Source organism: Varanus komodoensis, unplaced genomic scaffold, assembly GCF_004798865.1.
Source record: "Varanus komodoensis strain SLA01 unplaced genomic scaffold, ASM479886v1 scaffold39, whole genome shotgun sequence".
Lineage (NCBI taxonomy): Eukaryota > Metazoa > Chordata > Lepidosauria > Squamata > Varanidae > Varanus > Varanus komodoensis.
In genome coordinates, this window is record NW_025335922.1 from 6,053,498 (window position 1) to 6,075,412 (window position 21,915).

General features: G+C 38.8%; 1 protein-coding gene across 1 annotated transcript; it reads right to left on the reverse strand.

Annotated features, from left to right (window-relative positions):
* Positions 1-2,826: 2,826 nt before the first annotated feature.
* On the reverse strand, positions 2,827-15,658 carry HSP90B1 (heat shock protein 90 beta family member 1). The gene is made up of 18 exons (XM_044441175.1): positions 15,438-15,658; positions 14,057-14,156; positions 12,152-12,293; positions 11,951-12,067; positions 11,309-11,640; positions 9,996-10,107; positions 9,287-9,397; positions 8,613-8,729; positions 8,208-8,345; positions 8,054-8,131; positions 7,903-7,968; positions 7,173-7,442; positions 6,537-6,782; positions 6,315-6,451; positions 5,224-5,302; positions 4,903-5,058; positions 4,063-4,173; positions 2,827-3,080 (listed from the first exon to the last, which is right to left on the reverse strand). Exons 1-18 carry the CDS (start codon positions 15,484-15,486, stop codon positions 3,051-3,053), a joined length of 2,391 nt encoding a protein of 796 aa, XP_044297110.1. The 5' UTR covers positions 15,487-15,658; the 3' UTR covers positions 2,827-3,050.
* Between the last annotated feature and the right edge of the window lie 6,257 nt (positions 15,659-21,915).

Sequence of the window (21,915 nt, forward strand, 5' to 3'; positions counted from 1 at the left end):
CCTTTAGTTTAGCTGGAGAAGGTAGCTGTTGCGCTTGTCGAAGCAGTGCCTTTGTCCGAAGGATGCTGCGGTGGCGCGGCCGATGTTGAGGCGGGGCACTTAAGAAGGCGCGGCTGAAGCAGAGGTGGAGCGCTGCGGTGGTACAACCGAGGAAGGGGTAGGCCTTGGAACCAACTGGTCTGATTGGAGCAAGACCTGATCCCAAAGCAACTTTCAGAGATGATTTTCCCTGGCCTGTTTAGTAAAGGCCAGGTAATGCTTGCACTTGTTGGTCCTATGCCCCTTGCAGAGGCAGAGGAGGCATAAGTCATGCGGGTCGGCGGGAGACATTTTGGAGCTGCACTCACTGCACTTGCGGAATGCCGCCCACTGTGCCATCGCGAAAAAGAAGAAAGAGATGATAGTACAAAGGGTAAGAATAATATTTTTGGTTTTTTTTTCAGAGGATAGAAGAAAAAATTACAATGAGGAAGAAAAGAAAGAACTGGGAATATAACAAGGAACGAGGTAAGTAGAACAAGGTATAACCATTAGGAGCACAAGGCGAAAATCTAAGCGAGAGACAAACAGGCACGAGGCAGTGAATGGCGGTCACAAAGACTGAGTAAAATGGCGGACGCTCCGCTCTATTTATACTGTGGGGGGAGGGGAGCAGAGCTTTTTCCCGCCAAAAACCGTTAGCTTTCTAATCTTCCGGCCTAGGCACTGCACAGGCGCAGCACCCATGTGTGATGCACAGAGGGCACGACAAAGAACAATAGCTTACACAAAATGTAGCAACTGTAATGTGGAAAGTTTGCTCTAATGCATATTGGTTGAACTTACTACTGATGTGATTTTTCGTCAAAGGTACCGTCAGCCATTAGGTGGTATTACTTTCGTACTTTTTGATCTAAAATGGACTTTACTTCCTCTCAGTTAAAATCTAAAGGCTCTCATATCTTTGCATATAACATCTGCTAAAACAAACATTTGTTGATTTCTCATATCAATGCTTGTCCAGCTAAAATTTTGCCCTTATCTGTGGAAAAATTCCTGTGACAGCTTCAAACTGTTTAGAATACTATTTCTGCCCAATTGTATCTCATATCAATTAGTCATATTTTAATATGCTGAATTGTATTCAAGTGTCCATCTATAAATTTAATTTTCCTTTCTGTGTGTTCTCAACATCTGCTTCAAAGGCTCAGAGAAGTAAAAGGAAGAAAACTTCTGTTGTGTAAGTTCGAGTCCACCTATGTAATTTAAGTCTTATTAAACTTGTAGCTCGCTTTCATACAAGAACCAGGGAAAGTAGTAGTACCTTTTAAATTACCCTCCTGCATAAAGCTTTTTATAAATTTGGCAATGAAATTTAAATGTTTGCTCTTGGAAGACAGAAGTGCAGTAAAACTTAGTACTGAAACTTCAAGTAGACAGGTTTTGTTTATTCATAAGCCAAGCAGTAGTGCCCTAGCATTGTACAAGCTATAAGGAAGTTAAACTAGATATCAAGACAAAGGCATGAGAATTAGTACAGGAAAATGTCCATTATGACGTGGGTCAAGTTATTACTTGCAGACATTTGCGGAACAGCACCACTTGCCTATTTTTCTCTCCTGCTTTAATATTTTTCTCACCCTTGTTTCATTCAGGATACTCAGAACACCAGCATCCATCCAAATTGTATTTTTTTAACAAGCTTCTAAAGTAGTTTACACTGAAGGCGAGAAACTGGCTTACAGCTAAATCAGTGAACCTGTCCCTCTTCAGTTCATTTCTGCCTCAGTACCTTTAAGATTAGCATAACATGCTATTAGTAAGGCAAGGTATGCAAATTGCACTGCAACACTTTTATATGCTCCATGTGTGTGTGCAGCCAAGGATAGTGTGTGGGAAGAACTGTATGCATATGCTTATCCTTTGGTAACAAATATGGTTTAATTTATCTCAAAGAGTTCTACCAGAGAATTGCTGCTTCTTGGTATCCCTACTAACACCACTAATCATACAAAGGGAAAATACCAGCGTTAACTTTGAATTGAATAGCATGGGAACAAAGTGTGTTAGAATTTAACAAAACAGATTTGTTCAGACACAAAGGGCAATCTTCTACATAAGGTGGGGTGCAACCACTGGCCCACTGTGTGTGCCCTGCGCATCACATCTCCCCACTGGTACACTGGCCATACAGGGCCTCTGAAAAGTCATTCTATCTGCCTGTTTCACAGCAAAACTGCTAGGTGGAGAGGTTAAAACTTCCCCATCACAGCACTAATTTCAGTCATCTCATGATCACTAGGAGGAAAGCAAGATTAAAATTTCTCAGCAATTCTTGGGGGTGGGGAAATGCGAGCAGGGCTCCTACCTTTCCATCCAACATTACTTACAGCCCTTGAAAGTGATGCACCCATCTTACATGAATTAGAAACACAAAATAAGTTTTCAGCAAACTTGCTCCCAAGATTAAAACTAGAATAAATGTTAAATTCTATAAACTCAGAAATGGCTAATGCAAGCAAGAATTCGCAACTGTAAGCAAATATTGATAGCTTTCCATTCCCAAATGTGTTTTTTTTTAAACTGTGAGGACAACTTGAGGTTCTAGGCGACTAGGAATTTTAAATAGAAACATGACTCAGTCATGCAAGTTGCTATGAGTACTGTCAACCAAAGAGTGGGATGTAAGTTAAGGGTAGCTGCTTTAAAGTAGCTATTGTAAAGTAAGAATTTCCCTTTTCAGTTTTTCAATTGTTTCTTCTACTAACAAAATATTGAGCTAGTTGAGCTAGCAAACTGATTTGATTACTTCTAAGTAAATAAGTACTTCAATGTCTCATACAGCAATTGGTGTGAACACTTTAATTTTGTACACATGACAAGATTTTACACCAAATAGTCAGTTAAATAGTACAAATTTACATTGTGAGGAATGTTTAAAAAATGCAACTTAAAAAAATCCTCTTCTGCCCATAACCCAAAGCCTCCCCCCAAACATTTTACAGTGAAAAAAACACAAATTTAGTTCACATTCCTGCTTCATCCCAGACACAGGAGATTATGAGTGCATTTTACAATTCATCTTTTACATCTGTCGACTCCTGCAAGAGATAAAGACAGGATTACTGAATGTCCGGTAACAATAGGATTTAACTCTCTACAAAGAAATTCTGGGAAGGACTCTTAAGTCAAATATTTTTATGCTTGATGGTGAATAGGGATGAAAATAAGACACTATGTTTATATTACTTTTGCTTGCTGGAACAACTTAAGGGATACAGTTCTCATCAGCTAAATGTAACTATACCAAAAGATTTTTATCTTACACTGACAACTGCTCTTGTAGGTAGAGTCACATGATTTTGGGGAAAGGGGGAAAATAGAAGGAAAAAAAAGCTGAGAATTCTAATCTTTATGGATGTTAAGATCTGGTTTCCTTTGAATATAAACACTGATGTGTTTAGAATCTACATCTTGCTCCTAAAAGCAGTTCTCTAAATCGCTAAAAATACTGGGTCAAAAGCAGACTGGCAGGAGGGAAGAGACTCCACCCATTTATACGAGGGGGAGGGGGAGTGGAGTTTCCACCAAAAACTGTTATAGCTGAATCTTCCCGAAAATAGGGACTCCGCAGGTACAGCCCCCATATGCGTGATGCACAGACCACGACAGAGAAATAAAAATACTGGACCAATGCTAAGAACCAGGATTTAAGTTTCTCCAGTAATTTCAATGTGAAATAGGCCTTTACATCAGAGCCTTCCCCAACCCAACACCGAGATATTTCTCACTTCAACTCCCGTTTGCCAGCATCATTAACAGTGAAGAATACTAGGCATTGTAGTTCACAGCATCTGGGGGAAGCTTATGTCAAAAACTGCAGATGCAATAGAAATTAGTTCAATTTTAATACGGTTTCTGCCCTCTATTTTAGAAATAGATTCCTTAAGTTCATCTGAGGTCCAATGTGATTTTAGTTATGTTTATCTTGTGGTTTGCCGACTCAAGAGTGGTCAAAAAAGCTTAATCTGTGCTCAGACATGCTAAGCAACTTTCCCCACTCTTCTGTTCAACTGTACAAACCTTTTTCTCTGTTTCTGTATCGTCAACATCTTCAACATCTTCATCAGCTTCAACTTCTTCTTGTTCTACCTCTTCAACAGTTTCTTCTGGTTCTTCAGGCTCCTCTTCCACCTTTCAGAAATCATGTACTTAGTGAAAGACTTCCACACCAAAAACCTCTTTATCATATGATAAACTTGCATCAATATTAGGTATAATTAAGATACTGAGGACAATGCAGGATTCCTAATTTAGACTGACATCTAAATACTCGCAGGATTCAGATGGAAGTCAGGCCCAGAACTGCAGCATTCCCTGGCCAACCATGCTGTGCAGAATACCAAGAACTGAATGCTTTTTTCTGTCTAGATGTGCACAGAACTATATGCTATGGTGTCATTTTAAGGAACAAGTTATCAAATGTGTGCACTAACTCAACTAGATTTCAAGGAACATCACTGGCAACAAAGATTTTTCCTGGACCAATGATCCGCCCCCTCATTCTACCGGGATAGGAGCAGCTGTACTGTTTTATGTATTCTAAGTGAATGCATTTCCAGGGTTAGAAAAAGCAAATATAGACAAAGTTTAACTGGAACTGAGTATTTCCAGTTCATCAATTCTAATACAGCTCTTCCTTTCTGTAAGGAAAAGAGTTATAACACTTGCGGCCTACTATAATAGCACTTTCTTAGCTTTAACATTTGACCAAATTAAGTTATGTTCCAGGGATCCTTATGTTAAGTTAGTTGCAAAAAAGTTCAAGTACTGCGAAGTGCTTTTAGAATAGAGACCTACTTAAGCTTTAAGCACAAGTCCTAGTTTGAGGGACAATACATCATGCCTGATGTTTTGACTAACCTTTTCCTCTGGGTCAATATTCAGACTCAGACGAAGCATTCTTTCTATCCTTTTTTCATATTCCTTTGTATCTGCAAGAATATAGCCAGACCTAAGAGTAGCAGTCTCTAACAGAACTACTGCAAGATCTGCAACTGTTTGATCATCTTCATTTTCCTATTTTAAAAAAAGAAAACACAGGAATTAATAAAAATATTTACAGAATTGCAATTGGACTGGTATACAATTAGTCCAGCAAGTTGCAGCAATGTGTTCTCAGCATTTAGTACTGTGAGAAGACAATCTTGTTTTAATACAGTTTTAAGTCTGAAATTATCTTACCTGAACACGCCTGAGCATGTCTTTTATGATAGGATGTCTAGGGTTGATTTCAAATGTCTTCTTTTGGCTTGCATAGAAACTACAAGGGGGAAAATGAATATTTAAAGGCAACTAAACAAACATTATGGCATTCAACAGCAATATATTCTACATCAAAGAGGACCAATAGTTTGGCAAGTCATTGATTTCAGGCAAAAGCAGAACTGCAGTTAATTGGATGACATATTGTGAAGTGCTATTTAGCATAAAACTTTGAAAGTATAGTTCCATCATTACCAAATTTTCATAGAATTATATCCAGTGTCTGTCCACCAGGAGAATACACACTGTTAACAGAATGGATTTTACTCCTTTAATAGCCCCGCTACTGTCAAGTCTAAAGTAAGTTAGGACCCACAAACAGTTCTGGAGACTGCAGGGTTACAGAGGCAAAACAAGTAGTCCAATTTTTCTACTCATGCAACACTGAATGGAACTCTAAATATAGAGTTTAATATTAAAATTGAAATTATTCTTCAATACAAAGAGTTTCTAAGCATTTTGTATCGGGTAGAACTACTTTGTAATATTTGGTTATATCTCGATTAAAAACCTCCGACAACCCCACTCCCCATTCATATTGATTCTGTGCAGAAATAATCAATGTTTTTGTAGGCAGAACAACCAGGGACATGTACTTGGACTGCTTTCCTGTGTCATGAGCCTACATAAACAAAAGCCTAGTCTAGTTAACACTTGTATTTTGTATTCTTTAGTCTAAGAAAGGACAGGAACTGAAACAGGTTCCAACTATATTTCTTTATCCAGTAAAGTCAGCACCAGACTATTTCCAATACATTTTAAAAAACCTTTAAGATAAGCATGCATAAATCTAAATATTTATTAACTTAGAGAACTTCTGTGCCGCTCCATTCGCTGAAGCCTCGGGGCAGCTCACAATCATACATAAATATAAAATATAATTTAACAGTATAATTTAAGTTGCCCTGGCCAAAGAATAAAATAAATATTAACAATTAAAATGTTTGAATAAAAATGTTAATAGTAATAGTATACTTCAAGTAGCTACTTGTGAAAAACTAATGCCTTACTTTGTAGAGATGTCTTTGCCAGTCTGGTAAGCCTGAGCTTTCATGATCCTTTCCATGTTGCCTGACCACCCATATTGACTAGCCACAAGAGCACAAGGAGACTGAGTTAACCGCTGTGACAACACTGCTTTTTCAATCTAAAACAGAAAAAACACTATTGTAAGGGTCAAGCACAGGAATAAGCAGTACTGGAGAACATTCCGTTCCTCAGAATGTGCATACCATATCTTTTAGAGCTTTATCCTTCATCCAATTTAGAAGGGGTTCATATTCTTTTTCTAAAGCTTCACGGGCTTCCTTTGATTTTTCACTTTCATCAAATTTAACTCCTTCCTTAGCAACATTTTGGAATCTCTTGTTATCAAACTCTGGGAGAGCCTGGATGCAATATTCATCCACAGGTTCCGTCAAATAGATTACTTCATAACCCTTCTTCAGAAGCCGTTCTACAAATGGTGAAGATTCAGCCTAGAAAGCAAGTTCAAAACGTGAGTACAACACAATACTTGTCAGTATTTTGGAATCCTGCAGTATCATATTTTTCCGTCTATAAAATTCCCCCATGTATAGGACGTCCCCCACTTTTCCTACTCATCTCCAGTGAACAAGCAGATGCCACCACCTGCGGTGCCTTGCCACCCCCCCCCCCAGCACGACCACAGCCCCCCATGTAGAAGACACTTCATTTTTAAGTACATGTTTAAGAAAAAGTAGCATCTTATACATGGAAAAATACAGTAGTATTACTACTCACAATTGTATTCAGCTTCAACAGGGTACTAGCTTTTTTTAACAGTTATAATTTTAATTTCACAGAAACAGAATAAAAAGATGAATTCAAACACATCCATTTTTTACCTCCTTTCTGCTTGAGCCTGCCATGAAATAAATTTTGTCTTGTTTCTCCTTCATTCTTTCAACATATTGGTCTAGACTAGTAAGGTTGCTTTCATGGTGGGAAGACTGAAAACGAAGCAGTTTAGCTAGACGAGTACGATTTGAATGATCCTCAATTACTCCAAGTTTGATGTTTGTGCCAAATTCCTTCCAGAATGTGTCATTGTACTGTTCCTCAGCAATCTTTTTAATCATATCAAGTGTTTTGCGGACAAGTTTCTTTCTGATAACCTAAAAATACAAGAGAGAAATGCCAGTAAGCACAATTGCATTTGACAATATTTAGAACACCGAGTACTGAGAAAATTAAGATAACAAGTTACAGTGTAAGTTACAATGAATATATTCCCATGCCTACTTGCCTCACACTAGCATGTCAAAAGGCCTTAAAATATACTGCTTTGCCCAGCCTGAAAAAGAATCAATATTCTTCTTTGTCGCTAATCCTGCATTACGAGAACCTGAAATAAGCTGGTAGCTGGACTATTATGAGGAACTGCCCTTATTCTGTTCCTTTCACTTACATAATGCTCTACCCTTCAGATAGTCTTTGACCCTTTGAGGGAGAGGCTTCACATTCCCACCTTATTTTTAGGTATTGTTTGTTCTAAACCCCATGCTATAGAGAACTGTACTAAAATAATCCCAGAAAATTCTAGTTAAAGTTGAGCTTAAACAGTAACCAACATACCTTTAATAGTTTGTGCTGCTGAAGAGTCTCACGAGATACATTTAGAGGAAGATCATCTGAATCTACCTACAATTAGAAAAATAACTTTGAGGCTTAATTCTTAAAAAAAAAGGCAATTTAGACATTGAATGATATCCCTGAAGCTACTTACAACGCCCTTGACAAAGTTCAGGTATTTGGGCATCATGTCATGGAAATCATCTGTGATGAACACTCTCCGGACATACAACTGTAAGACAATAAAATAGTTAACAGTATTCCTGCAAGCCTTATGGTATACACATGCACCAAGGTGCCTTACTTACCTTAATAAAGTCACTCTTTTTAGATCCATATTCATCAAATAAACCACGTGGAGCAGTGGTGGGAACAAACAAGATGGATTTGAATGTCACTTCTCCCTCAGCAGTAAAATGAATGTAAGTCATCGGATCATCAGACTCCTGCAGAAAAATGGATAATCAGTCATCACTTACAAGAAAAGAAATAACTTTTAAATGCATGGAGTTAATACCTCCCTCACTTCAGTCAGGATCATGGACATTTACCACATACTAGTCTCCAGCATGCAGATTATTTGAGGAGGTTAAAGGCATGCAGTATTTACGGCCATGGTTTAACTGATGGATGTTTTGTCCTCAACCCTGTTAACACTGTAGACTGATGGCAGTATCTCAGCTGTAGTCCCAAAATAAAAAAAACAAGCTCACCTTAGAAAAGGATTTGTAGAAAGCCTTGTATTCACTTTCTTCTACTTCTTTAGATGGTCTCTGCCAAATTGGCTTGATGTCATTCATAAGCTCCCAATCCCAGACAGTCTTCTCAACCTGAAAAAAATATTTGCAGAATAATTCATTCACAACTCATTTTGAATCTTTCCCCCACCACTACAGCAGGAATCAAGTAACGCTGCAGTGAGGGCAACACAAGGAATTGTGTGACAACAAAAAGCTAACAGCATGTAGGGGTCAACCCACAGATACAGTTGCGTACTGTTAAGTTCAGATATTCCATTCTTCCCCAATTTTCTGCCTCCCCTGCTTACTCCAACAGCCAGCTATCCAGTGTATACTCCCAGACTTCACTGGGTCTGTTTTGAAGAGGTCTTAAGCTCTCTCTGCTTCTACAAACCTTGGGTTTTCTTAAGTCTGACATGGTCTTTATGCAGCCAGAATGCACCATTTACACACAGGAGGGAGACAAAGACTTGGAAAACTGAGATCACTATTTACAATGATTAGTCACTGGTATATAAATATAACAAATCTAGTGATATACCATTCTCATCTGGACAGATTTACTGAATCCTTCAGTCTAACAAGCTGCTGATTGTAAGTTAAGAGTTTAACTACACAGGCCACTTTAAAAAGTGAAGGAATCTTGCCATTTTAGTTTTTGGTTTCTTCTCTTCTTCTTCTTCCACTGCAGCTTCTTCATCTGTATCTTCCTTGTCTTTTACTTCTTCATCCTCAATAGGTTCTTCTACAGTTTCAGTCTGCAGAAAAAACACAAATTGACCCCAAATATTTGTTAGAAGAATCCAGTTAAGTATACGCTTTGCAAGTATTCCCATGAAATCCATCATAAAAACTTTAAGTTTTAACTGAATTTATTATGCTGAATTTAAAGCAAGTTTGGATGCAAACATTCTATCCACCTGAATCTTATGGAATGTTAAGTGTGCTACTCTTAAAACCTGGTTTCTAGTTATTGGGTATTGAGTTAGCACTACTTCATCTTCAGAATCTCCAGGAAGTCACAGGTTTCATTTAATAGCTAAGAGTTAACAAATGTCTTATAGTTGGCTATATAAACATGATTTAATAAGGATTTTGCTTTGTCAACTATGTATGAGGCTAAAAAGATCCTATCCCAAGCACATTAGAAACAGACTAAGATGAACTGTTACAAGTTGCTTCACAATCTCATTTGTCTGAGCAGAACACTATTTTCAGGTCAAACTTCCATAGCTAGCTTATCTTTGTAGTCAAGTACAGATAGAAGATTCTCAAACATAATTTTTGTTCCTACAATATCATCTTCAACTGATATTATCTAGTTAACAATTGTACAGGAATGTAAAGAACACTTACCTTGCTACTCCATACATATATAGGAAAGTTTATAAACTGGGAATATTTCTTGACCAAGTTTTTAATTGTATCCAGCTCAAGATAATCTGAAGCTTCTTCTTTCAGAACAAGGCTGAAAAACAGAATAAGCCATTCATTAGTTCAAACCAAGTACCTACATTAAATTAGCATTTCAGTTGAACGCAGGACTGTTATCATATACCCTCCTTAGCTTTTGAACTAAAGTTTCAAAACTGAAATATTAATAAAAGTTATTACGGATGCAAGTTCTCACTACCCTGGATACAACTAGTAAATGCCAAATGTTGACAGCACAGTCTGTGTACTTCAAACAGAGGAAACCTTAATGTTTCAAGGACTATGTATTCTGTTTTTTAAAAGCATTTTTGCCTGTTATTAGTAGTACTAGTTTCCCTAATTTGAGAGATAGCAATTGCACATTTGCTATCTCTAGCATTTCCTAGAAGAGAATAATTTAGTCCTACAACTGGTGCTTCCCTCTACCTCTCAATGCAAACATACGTTATGCCAAAGACAGGGAGTCAATGTAAATGACAAGTTGTTCCTTGATGTCACACAGGCTATTATTCTAAATCAAGTTTTATATTGATACACTATGGATTTTCTAACCATGGTGTAAATCTGACCACTAAACAGAGTAACTTTTACATTCTATGAAGGAAATGCTTTTGTATATTTTTATAGTTTTAGATAATGTGGCCTCAGGATAGTAAAAATAAAGTAAAAATAAAGAATGCACTCCTTAATAGAAAGTTTTTCTTGATCTAAATAATGCAGGTAACAAATTTTACAATATGGTCTAAAAGATTTTAAAATATCTTTTTATGCAACCTGCTATTACAAGTATACCCTATTTACACCAGAGACCAGACAAAGGATGTTTTCTGAGAAAGTCACGCATAGAACACCTTTACCCAGACTAATGGCATCCATTACTTAGTAAGTGATTCACCTTACTTTTAATAACAGCCACTTTCTACAGAGCTAAAACAGTGCAGAATTTGTCACTTGCTAACATAGGAATCAGAAAGTAGGAATTTGAAATCTTTCCATTTTCCAATGTGGAATAGGTGCAGTGCAATCTTATTTAAGGTAAAATAGTAGATACACATCCAGAAATACTACAGGAGCAGCAGCAAGATTTTTAATCCTAATCATGGGCACTGGAAGTATCAAAAACCTTGGACAGGAGCATCTGTCTTATTTGCAGGCTTTGAAATTATCTGAGAGGTCTAACTCAGTATTCAGAAGCTTTCATTAATGAGTAACATTCAAACATTTGCAATACTTACGTTATAGTAGTGCCTCGTCCCAAGGTGTTTCCTCGAGGATCGTCTATTACTGAGAACTCATTTGAGTTAGATTCCCAGATGTGTTGAGTGTCATTGTTGTGTTTTGATGTCACAATAACTCTATCTGCCACCAGGAAGGCGGAGTAGAACCCAACACCAAATTGACCAATCAACTCGGAAGTTGACTGGTTCTCTTCATTCATCTCAGTTATTTTGTTTAAAAATTCGCTCGTACCAGATTTGGCAATTGTCCCCAAGTTTTTGATTAGCTCTTCTTTGGTCATACCAATGCCAGTGTCTGTAACATGAAGCATATTCTTCTCTTTATCACACTGCAAAAACAGAAACAGAATTCCTGTCTTTTATCAATACAACTCATAACTGCGAAAACATCCATGTAAACATTAGCTTGCAAGCAATTCTAGTGCAAGGGAAAACCTTTAACTAATCTGTTTAGTGAAATTACTTCTTACATGCCGTGAAAGAAGCACCACCTAATTTATAGATTCATATTCTTCCTTTTAAAAAGTCATGAAGTATTCAACAAAATTTTGTAATTTAGTTTTGTAACAATAAAATAAAAATACATGATACAAGAACTGTCCAAGATTGCAGTTAAGAAAAAGAGAAGTGGAATCTTACCTTAATTTTTATTGTGAGTTCTTCATTACCCGAAAGAGCATTTTCATCAGTTAATGATATCAGTCGTATTTTATCCAGAGCATCAGATGCATTTGAAATCAATTCTCTCAGGAAAATCTAGAGTAAAATTTTTTAAAAAGTTACTGTATGCATATACAAATGTATGTATCAGTGCTGACCTGCAATTAATACATAACTTACCTCTTTATTTTTGTAAAGAGAGTTGATAATAAGCTTCATCATTCTATTTACTTCAGCCTGAAATGCAAATTTTTCTGACTTCTCTCTAATCTGCTTTATCTGAGATGCATTTAAGCCATCCAATTGAATAGATTCCTCTTCCCTGTGGAGAAAGAGTACCAGATTCAACATACTGTAAATCACTCAATAACCAAAGTTGTGATAATGTATTGAGTTAATTTCTAAATACCAGTAGATCAAGTTTTTGTTCTCCTAGCACGAACATTTCTTGCTGAAACTGGATGCACCCTGTCTAAAATCCAAGGCTTCAGAGGCAATGCAACTTCCCTTATAATAGCCATTCCCAACCATGTGGCTTCTGGACACCCATAACCCAGAATTCCCCAGCAGTGGCCCTGCTGGGTGGGAATTCTGGGAGCTGTGGTCCAAATATCTAAGGCCACCAGGTTGGGGAAGGCTGCCTTATAGATTTCACTGGTAATGAAACATGCCAGATTTCAGGGTAGTCTGGAAGCACCTTAACTACTTGACAGTGAAGTGCAACTGCCTGGTTTAGAGAAACAAAAGTAACTTCTGATCTTCCTAAAGAATTTCCCTTATTCTGTGCTGTGTTTTCAGATTTTCTGGCAATCAGGAAACCTTGGATTAGAAATTTATTAAGTTTCACAAGTACAGCTTGGAGGTTTACAAAATTGCTAAAATAGCTACCTACAGTAGTCAGAACATCCTCATTCACATTTTCCAGGATGCTATAGGATTTATCAAAATAAAACAGAGCTATCTGTCATAGTCTATAAATACCACGTTACAAGGCATTATCAGCAATTGCTAAAGAAAAAGTGGCAGAGAAAACTAATCTTCCCTATCAGCAGCAGAATGTAGCCATCAACAAGCTAATCCCCCTGGCTGCTAGGCCAGGATGAGATCCATTGTTGTGCAAGTATTAAGTAAGAAGTAGAGGCAATTCCCTTATATTGTCAGTTGTTCTTCAATCATAAAACCAGGCTGCCCCATGACAACCAACCTTTTCCATGGCTGTTTCTAGTACTGCAAAAAGAACACTTGACAGATCCTTGTCTTCATTATATTTTTACTTTGCCTCCCCCCACCCCTTTACAAAGCACTAAAGGTGGCTTATCTAATCCTCCTCCTCTCAATCTGACCCTTTCAACACCACCCTCTGAGGTAGGTTGAGTTGGGACTCTGACTGGTCCACATATCATCAGTGAAAATTCAGAACCCAATGAGGTCTAGAACCCAGATCTCTTGAGTCCTGGTCCTGCACTCTTAGTCAGCATACTACAATGATGCCAATTTTAACCACTATCAATTTTTTCAATAATTCCAATGGGCATCTGATGGCTGTCTGATTACTCATCCTCTTGAAATCTCCAGGTTGAAAACACCAATACAACTATACCAGATAAACCCTTGCTTCCCACACTTCATGCAATCACAATAACCACTGCCACCAAGTTATTATAAAATAAGCATGCATCACCTCCTGGAAACCAGCCTTCTTTAAAAAGTAGTCAACAAGCATACTATTCTAACACTTTTATTAAATATGCAATACAAACACTAACATTCTCTATTAGATGAGAGTCTAGAATGCTTTGTACAAATTACATCATAAAAGTTTGAACTGAGGTAAAGTTTTTCTGGCTTTGTAGATAAATAACCAACATTCTACTGAGCAAACTGAGCATCATTACAATAACACCATAATTCACAAGCATATCAATAAGAAATCTAATTAATTATATGTTTAAAGCAAATTACTAAACTTATGCCTCCAATGAGAAGTAGTCAGGGTTGCACTACATCTAATTTAGGTCAGTTTGAAAAAGATGTATTCAGAGTGAACATTTTCACCAGCTTTACAAAGATATTCCCAAAACAAACCTCTGAACAACTTCATCATCTGTTCGAGATCCTTCCCTGCTTTTACCAATGTCATCTTCCACAGTACCATCCACATCAAGCTCATCAGCCCGGACTGAGGCTGTAAAACAGAAAATTTAGGGTCAAGTTAGTACCAAGACAGTACCTTACAGCAAAGCAACTGATCCATATACACCTGAATAATATAGTTAGATAATAGTTGAGGATGAAAGGTCTTTTCAAACAAAAAATGGGGCCCACTGAGTGTTGCACTCTGGCTACACACTATTACAGTCAGAGGTGGAAAACTTAGCTGGCTCTGCTGTGCCACTTTTGTGGTCTCTCTCCCAATTAAGGCCGATATAGTCTATACAGGGACAGATTTGAATTACATCAATGCAAAGTATATTTTAGGCCACACCCCATCATGGAAAGAACTTGGGTCAAAAGAGCCAAGTGAATGGGACATAACTGAGGGGTAGCTAAAAAGTTCAGTTTTCAAGCACGTGCTAAAAAGAGGCTACAGCACAAATAGAAAGCAAATTGGTATTCCCAAGAGGAGATGATGAAGTCATCCATTTCCTTGGCACTCCTGGCTTTACATGGTTAAGCAGGGAAACACTGACAAACGTGAATCCTTAAGTTACAAAAGGGTTGCTGCACTTAGCTGGCCTAATCTCTTTTAGAACCAACATGTCCGTTAGATACCTTTACTGCAGGAATCCACTACTGCTTATATACTCTGCATTAAACTTTGCTCTCATCTTGATAAAGACAGCAATGAAAACCTTGCCACCTCCTTGAGATCTAATAAAGTTTTGACACATGCCCTAAACAGAATTCCATCCCGCACAGAGAATAACAGGCCCTTTATTTCAATGCTCTTTCCCGAAGTCATCCATTCGTCCGAGCCCTGGTGACGAAGGCTCACCTATTCTCCCCCACAACTCAGACCGGCTGCACATACGCTTTTGGACTAAGGTTTACTTAGAAATAAAACCGAATCAGCCCACTGGTTCTTACACTCGAGTTTATAAGGCACAAGGCAAAAGGCCTAACTCAACCTTTAAAAGTACGATCCCAAACAGGTTTTACTCTAAGACACGCAAGTATCGCCGAGGTTTATTCAGTCGATTGTTCGTGCTACCGCCTTTCAGCGCACCCCTACTCACTTTTAATTCCTCCATCCCACCCATTTTCACTCTCTACCTTAAGAAAATAAGGAATGCCTCCCCCCCACACCACCACCGAGAAAAACCAACACGCCGCCAGAAGAACGCAAAAGGACACTGAGCAGTTGACATGAGGTAATACTTGACAAGGTACCACAATTAAAAGCGGAACCCCCTTCAACCGCCACCCGCGGAACGTTCCAGAAACCCCCTCCCCCACCTACGCTCACCGGCCAGGAGGAGTAGGCAGAAAAGGCCGAGTCCCCACAACGACTTCATCTCGGCGGCGCCAGGAACGGAGTGAGGTGAGGACTACGCTGGACAGCACTAGCCTCCCACGCGCGGCCAAGTGCACGGACCGGAGACCAGGAGCCGTCGTAAAAACCCTGCCCTCTCGGAGCAAAGCCTCACACACGCCTCAATGGCGAAAGCCACTAACCGAAGCCAGCCCGCCCCCCAAAGCTTATCACCAGGAAAAGCCGTGGGGTGGGGGAAAGGAGCTCTCGGAGGCGCCAATCACACCGCACCACGCCAAAAACGGGGCCAATAGGAAACTTACGGGGGAGGGGCGGAGCTTTCTTTTCACCAATCAGCGCCTTCCAGGTGAGATTTCCCGGCGCCGGAGCGTGGCTAGGCTCGATTGGTTGTTGCTATGTTAATGGCCCAATCAGTGGCAAGGGCGGGAGTACTAGGCCTTGGTGTAGGTTTGTTCTCTAAATCATAATTTACTTAGTTAAATGAGCGTCCAAGGTCTCCCAAGATCTAAATGCGAGACTGACTTTTTAAAAACTGTGCACATACATATTTAAGTCCTCGACGATTACTTCCGGGCTAGTAAGGACGCAATTATACGTCTCTATGACAACCTTCGCTCCCACTATTGTGCAAGCGAAAGCAAAGAGTAGAAGATAATGAGAATTAGCGAAATCATTCTACAACACAAGCTTTCTGTTGAGTAACATATAGGTGTGACGACCTGCAGCACCCATATTTGAAGAATTCTTTTGAAGAAAGTCTGTAAAATCCTTTCCAACTTCCACGTTTCACAGGCCCATCCGGCATTGGTGCCTTCCGTGCTGACGTCAACACTGCTCTACACGCTGGAAAGCGCCTTCTGTTGCATGATGGGAGTTGTAGTTCTTGAACGGAAAAAGCCATTCAGAGTTTCAAGGCGACACAGAGTGTTGTCTGTCACCAAAAGGGTGGACTTTAAAACATGCGCATATGCAAACATATGACTTGTGCTGCACGAAATCACTGAAAAGAGCTGGCGTTTCAGGAACAATAACGTGTCAGTGGTTGCTAATCGGAAAACATAGCAAAAGTCCTGTTGGTTCTGTTTTAAATACATCACTGCAGATTCGGAACATTAATAGCATCCTTGGCATTAGAGGAAAATGAGGAATATAGGTACGTATTATTTGGATATTTCTGACCGTACAGTTCCAAAAATCCAGGCAACCTTTTCCACTGGTTCTATGTACAGGGTGTCCATAAAGTCCGTGTGCAATTTAAAATACCTGTAACTTTGTAACTACATGTGATAGAAACACTCTGTAAAAAGGATTAGAAAGCTTGATGTATCAAGTTTTTTTATCTTTAGAAATTTTATTCAGCATTTGTTTTACACAATATGTTTAACAATTGCTTGAAATTTAAAAATTCCTTATTTTTCAGAATTACTGTTTACCCATGGCTTCACTAGAAGATAAAGTAAACTGTGTTTTTTGGTTGGCCATACTAAAATCTACCTCTGCTGTCCAAAGAAGGTTTAGAACCCAGTACAAGAAAGAAGCACCATACAGGAATTCCATATCCAAGTGGATGAAAAAATTTAAAGAAACAGGTTCTGTCAATGATAAGCCAAGGTCTGGTAGGCCATGTGTTTGACTCCATTAGATTTCTTTTTATGGGGACATGTGAAAACCAATGTTTATTCAACCAAATCTCAATCTGTAGAAGACTTGCAAGCTAGGATAACTGATGTGATTGCTGGCATTACTGAAAATCAGCTTGAAAATGTTTTCTGAGAACTACAGAATCATATTAACCTTTGTATTAATTATGATGGTGGACATGTTGGAAATTAACAAGAACAATAAAAATTCAAGTATTTCTTATTTCTTTTGCTTTTTACAGATTGTTTCTATTACATGTAGTTACAAAGTTACAGGTATTTTATATTGCACACGGATTTTATGGACACCCTCTATATAACATGAAAAACAAAACCCTTCAAGAACAATGGAAACAAGCATTCCCTAATATTTATTTCATTATTCAGTATGTATAAAAAACATCTGTTAGCATAATACTCTCTGAAACCAATCCCCTAGAAAGCACTGACACCACCACAAAAAAGGAGCTCTGGAGCCCAGCCCTGGCAGGCAGTCCTGAATATTACCAATATTATCATAATCATCATGTTAGATTATGATGATTACACCTGAATGCAGCAATGGGCAAATTAGTTATTGGGCAGACATGTTGCCAGCTTGCTACTGAAATATGCAGGGGCAACAGAAGCTCTTTAGAGCTTAATATCATAAAATATAATAACTATGGGACATGCCCCTCCCCCTGCTTAGCTGATATTGATATTGAAAGATGCCTGTATTTATCATAAAAACATGTATACAGCTGCTATGTCCATATTTGCCTCTTCTTTCAAAAGTCTGCTTAGTAACCCTCAGAGCCTCATGTTCATTTTTTAGCCATATTAGATACCTCTTAATGGTAGGAAATATCTATTACACTGGAAAACATCTCACATGAGGGAATCTGATAAAGTGTATGAGCGAAAGGAAATACAAACAATCTGATCCTGAACCACGGTGTTTTATGGCAGTGACACAGTGGCAGTCATTTCTAGAGTAAACTAGTCAAAATTAATGGAACTAAAGTTAAACTAACATTGGAGACTACCCAATATACACAAGTGTGCCCTTAGTTATGGTAGAACATGCTGGCATTTAGTCTACTAAGTACTTGTTAATTTATGTAGATTAGATTATTTTCCTTTTGCTGTTCCATTTCACGCACAATAGTATGTATCAAGAACTGATAAGACCAATAAAAGCCTTTGATGTTGTATTCAGATGGAATTTAACAAATAGTTTTTCTCCACCACAATTAACCTGCATGCGTTCCACAGATCATAGAACATTAGTGTCATTTTGTTCTCAGAATTCACAGTGGAACATAGCTGAGGAGACTATATGTGTGTTCCTGCTTCATATACATGGATAGTTTGCCATCCAGAAACTGGTTACCTAAATTGTCTCTCTCATGAATTAATTTTGATCTTCTTGTGGTATGTATCATTTTCTGTAATTTTCCTCCTTTGGGCCTTTGTGAAATTGTAACATAAATCAAAAGTGAGACCTTTTATACTATTTTATGAACATACTGGAGCAACAGAAATGATGGATAACTAGTAACCTCAACCTTAGTAACCTCAACCTTTTATAACCTTACTCTTTTTGTTTCAGTCACTTGGAGCACATTCTTATGCAAGTTTAGAGAGAAAAGAATCCTACAGCTCCCAGCTTAACTGGTGGGGCATGTTGAAGGACTTTTTTCTGTTTATACTTATGTAAGATTGAACCCTTAACATGTTTTTCCATTTGTAGAACCATTTATACCATTGTCTTCAAATGTTGGCTTCCAAATGTACAAATATCTCAGAGCCAAAAGTAAATTCCGGTTTTGAAAAAGCTGAATATTTATGCAAATAAAGACTATGTGCACAGGGCACAGCTTCTAGACACATTTATGTGGGAATAAGTCTTATTAACTTCATTTGGACTTTCTTCTAAGTAGATAATGGATGCAATTGTCTTAAAAGAACCCAGTTCTTTTCCAAAGGAGATTTCCTTGTTATTTGGAATTGTGGAAGAACAAAACTGTGCCTAGCAAACATGTAATATAAAAAGTTCTAAGACAACCTTTTGACATACCTAACATGAAGATCTGTCTAGAAGCTAATACAGAAACTGTGTTGTACATTTTTGTCCCATTCTGTGGTTACCTGAGAGGGAGCTAATATCATTGAACTGGGCCAGAGCTGAGCAAGGAGTTCCAATCTACATAGAACACTTGGGGCAACCCAGATGAGGGTGTATTAGACAAATGAAGTCAAACCAAGGTAGATGCCTCTGGCACAGTAAGTAAACAAAGTAAAAGCTAACAGGCCCAGAATCACTCTAAGTAAGCTTTCCTACCTAATGCTTTCTCCTACCAGAAATACAGGCTAGAATTCATCTTATGTAGGCATCTACACTCTGTAGTGTGGTTAGCTCCATCTGCTCTGTTGAAAGAGTCCTCAGTTGATTATATTGTCTATACCACCCTTCCCCAACCTGGTGGCCTTCAGATGCATTTGGACCACAGCTCTCAGGATTCCCATCCAGCAGGGCCATTGACTGGGAATTCTGGATGTTGCAGTCCAAATGTGTCTGGAAGGCACAAGGTTGGGGAAGGCTGGTCTACATTTCTGTGAGGCTGGGCAGATGGAGGTTCTGCTGGGCATTTCTCCTGTTGCTTAGCAGACAATATCAGGTCCATGTCTTTGGGACAAGAGGACCCCTGCATGCAGGACTAACTGTCTGTTCTTGGAAAAAGCAGTCAGATCCTTCCCTTAATCATAGTCTTCTCCTGAGCTTTAGAAGGCTTAACACTGAGAGCTAATAGCCATGGTTATTATAGGAATATTCCACTAGCTCTGAAGTGTTTGCTAGATTACAGTGTACCCCAGTGGAATACAACTGGGAGGATTCCGCCACCCCCCTTTATACTGAGTGATCTCTTATTAAATTGAGGAAACATGGAACAAATACTAATACAGTCCTTAATACCAAAGGGGCTTATTTTGCAATCTATTTGAATACTGCATCTGAAAAAGCTGAGGTCATAAATCATTGTATCTATTATTTCAGTGTTTACCCCAAGTTTCTTACAAAAGATAGAAATAATGACAACAGTGCACACTATAAAAAATCAGCAAACAGAAAATAGCCAATATAGTCTGAAAATAGCAGCAGGGATTTAAAAGTGTCACCTGCTTCTCAGGAAATATTCATAGGATTTTGCTGCCACTCTCTGGTAATTACTAGCTGTCACAGAAGGGTGAAACAAATAGAAGTATGTTCTGCTGCCATCAGCAGTTACCTAATGAGGGCCATGGCAGATGCCTGTTTCAGATACAATGATATTATTAAATCAGGAGACTTCATACAAGAGATTTAATATATGATAAGCCTAAATTATCACCAAATGGGGAGGACACATTTGGAATTCTGAGTGCCATGGGTGCCGTTTTGGTACTGTCCATGGGGTTTTCATGGCAAGGATACTGGAGTGGGTTGCTATTTTTCCTTCTCCAGTGGCAAGATTACACAGAAGAACTATACAAGAAAGAGCTTGATGTCCCTGATAACCATGATGGGGTGGTCACTGACCTCGAGCCAGGCATCCTGGAATGTGAAGTCAAATGGGCCTTAGGAAGTCTGAGCAACAACAAAGCTAGTGGAGGTGACAGTATTTCAGATGAACTATTCAAAATCTTAAAAGGTGATGCAGTAAAGGTGCTACACTCAAGATGCCAACAAATTTGGAAAACTCAACAGTGGCCACAGGATTGGAAAAGGACAGTTTACATTCCGATCCCAAAGAAGGGCAATGCCAAAGAATGTTCAAACTATCACACCATTGCACTCATTTCACATGCTAGCAAAGTTATGCTCAAAATCCTGCAAGCTAGGCTCCAGCAGTATGTGGACCGAGAACTACCAGAAGTATGGGCAGATTTCGAAGAGGCAGAGGAACTAGAGATCAAATTGCCAACATACGCTGGATCATGGAGAAAGCTAGGGAGTTTCAGAAAAACATTTACTTCTGCTTCATTGACTATGCTAAAGCCTTTGATTGTGTGGATCACAAAAATTGTAGCAAGTTCTTAAAGAGATGGGAGTACCAGACAATATCATTTTTCTCTTGAGAAACCTATATGCGGGTCAAGAAGCAACAGTGAGAACTGGACACTGAACCACTGATTGGTTCAAAATTGAGAAAGGAGTTCGGCAAGGCTGTATACTGTTGCCCTGCCTATTTAATTTATATGCAGAGCACAGCATGAGAAAGGCGGGACTAGATGCATCACAAATTGGAATTAAGATTGCCGGGAGAAATATCAACAACCTCAGATATGCAGATGATACCACTCTAATGACAGAAAGTGAAGAGGAACTTGATGCGGGTGACGGAGGAGAGCGCAAAAGTTGGCTTGAAACTCAACATTAAGAAAACTAAGATCATGGCATCCAGTCCTCTCACTTCCTGGCAAATAGATGGGGAAGAAATGGAGGTAGTGACAGATTTTATTTTCCTGGGCTCCAAGATCACTGCAGACGGGGACTGCAGCCAAGAAGTTAAAAGACATTTTCTCCTTGGGAGGAAAGCTATGGCAAATCTAGACAGCATAATAAGAAGCAGAGAAATCACCCTGCCAACAGAAAGTGTGTATAGTCAAGGCTATGGTTTTTCCAGTTGCAATGTATGGCTGTGAAAGCTGGACCATAAGGAAGACTGAGCGCCAAAGGATTGAGGCCTTTTAATTGTGGTGCTGGAGAAGACTCCTGCGAGTCCCTTGGATTGCAAGGTGATCAAACCAGTCAAAGGAGATCAACCCTGAATGCTGTTTAGAAGGCC

Coding starts and splice junctions, on each gene's coding strand:
- HSP90B1 (XM_044441175.1), bottom strand. CDS start 15,486: ATGAAGTCGTTGTGGGGACTCGGCCTTTTCTGCCTACTCCTCCTGGCC. Junction 9,398..9,995: donor TATATGTATGGAGTAGCAAG/GTAAGTGTTCTT, acceptor TTTTTTCTGCAG/ACTGAAACTGTAGAAGAACC. Junction 3,081..4,062: donor ATACAGAAACAGAGAAAAAG/GTTTGTACAGTT, acceptor TATCTCTTGCAG/GAGTCGACAGATGTAAAAGA.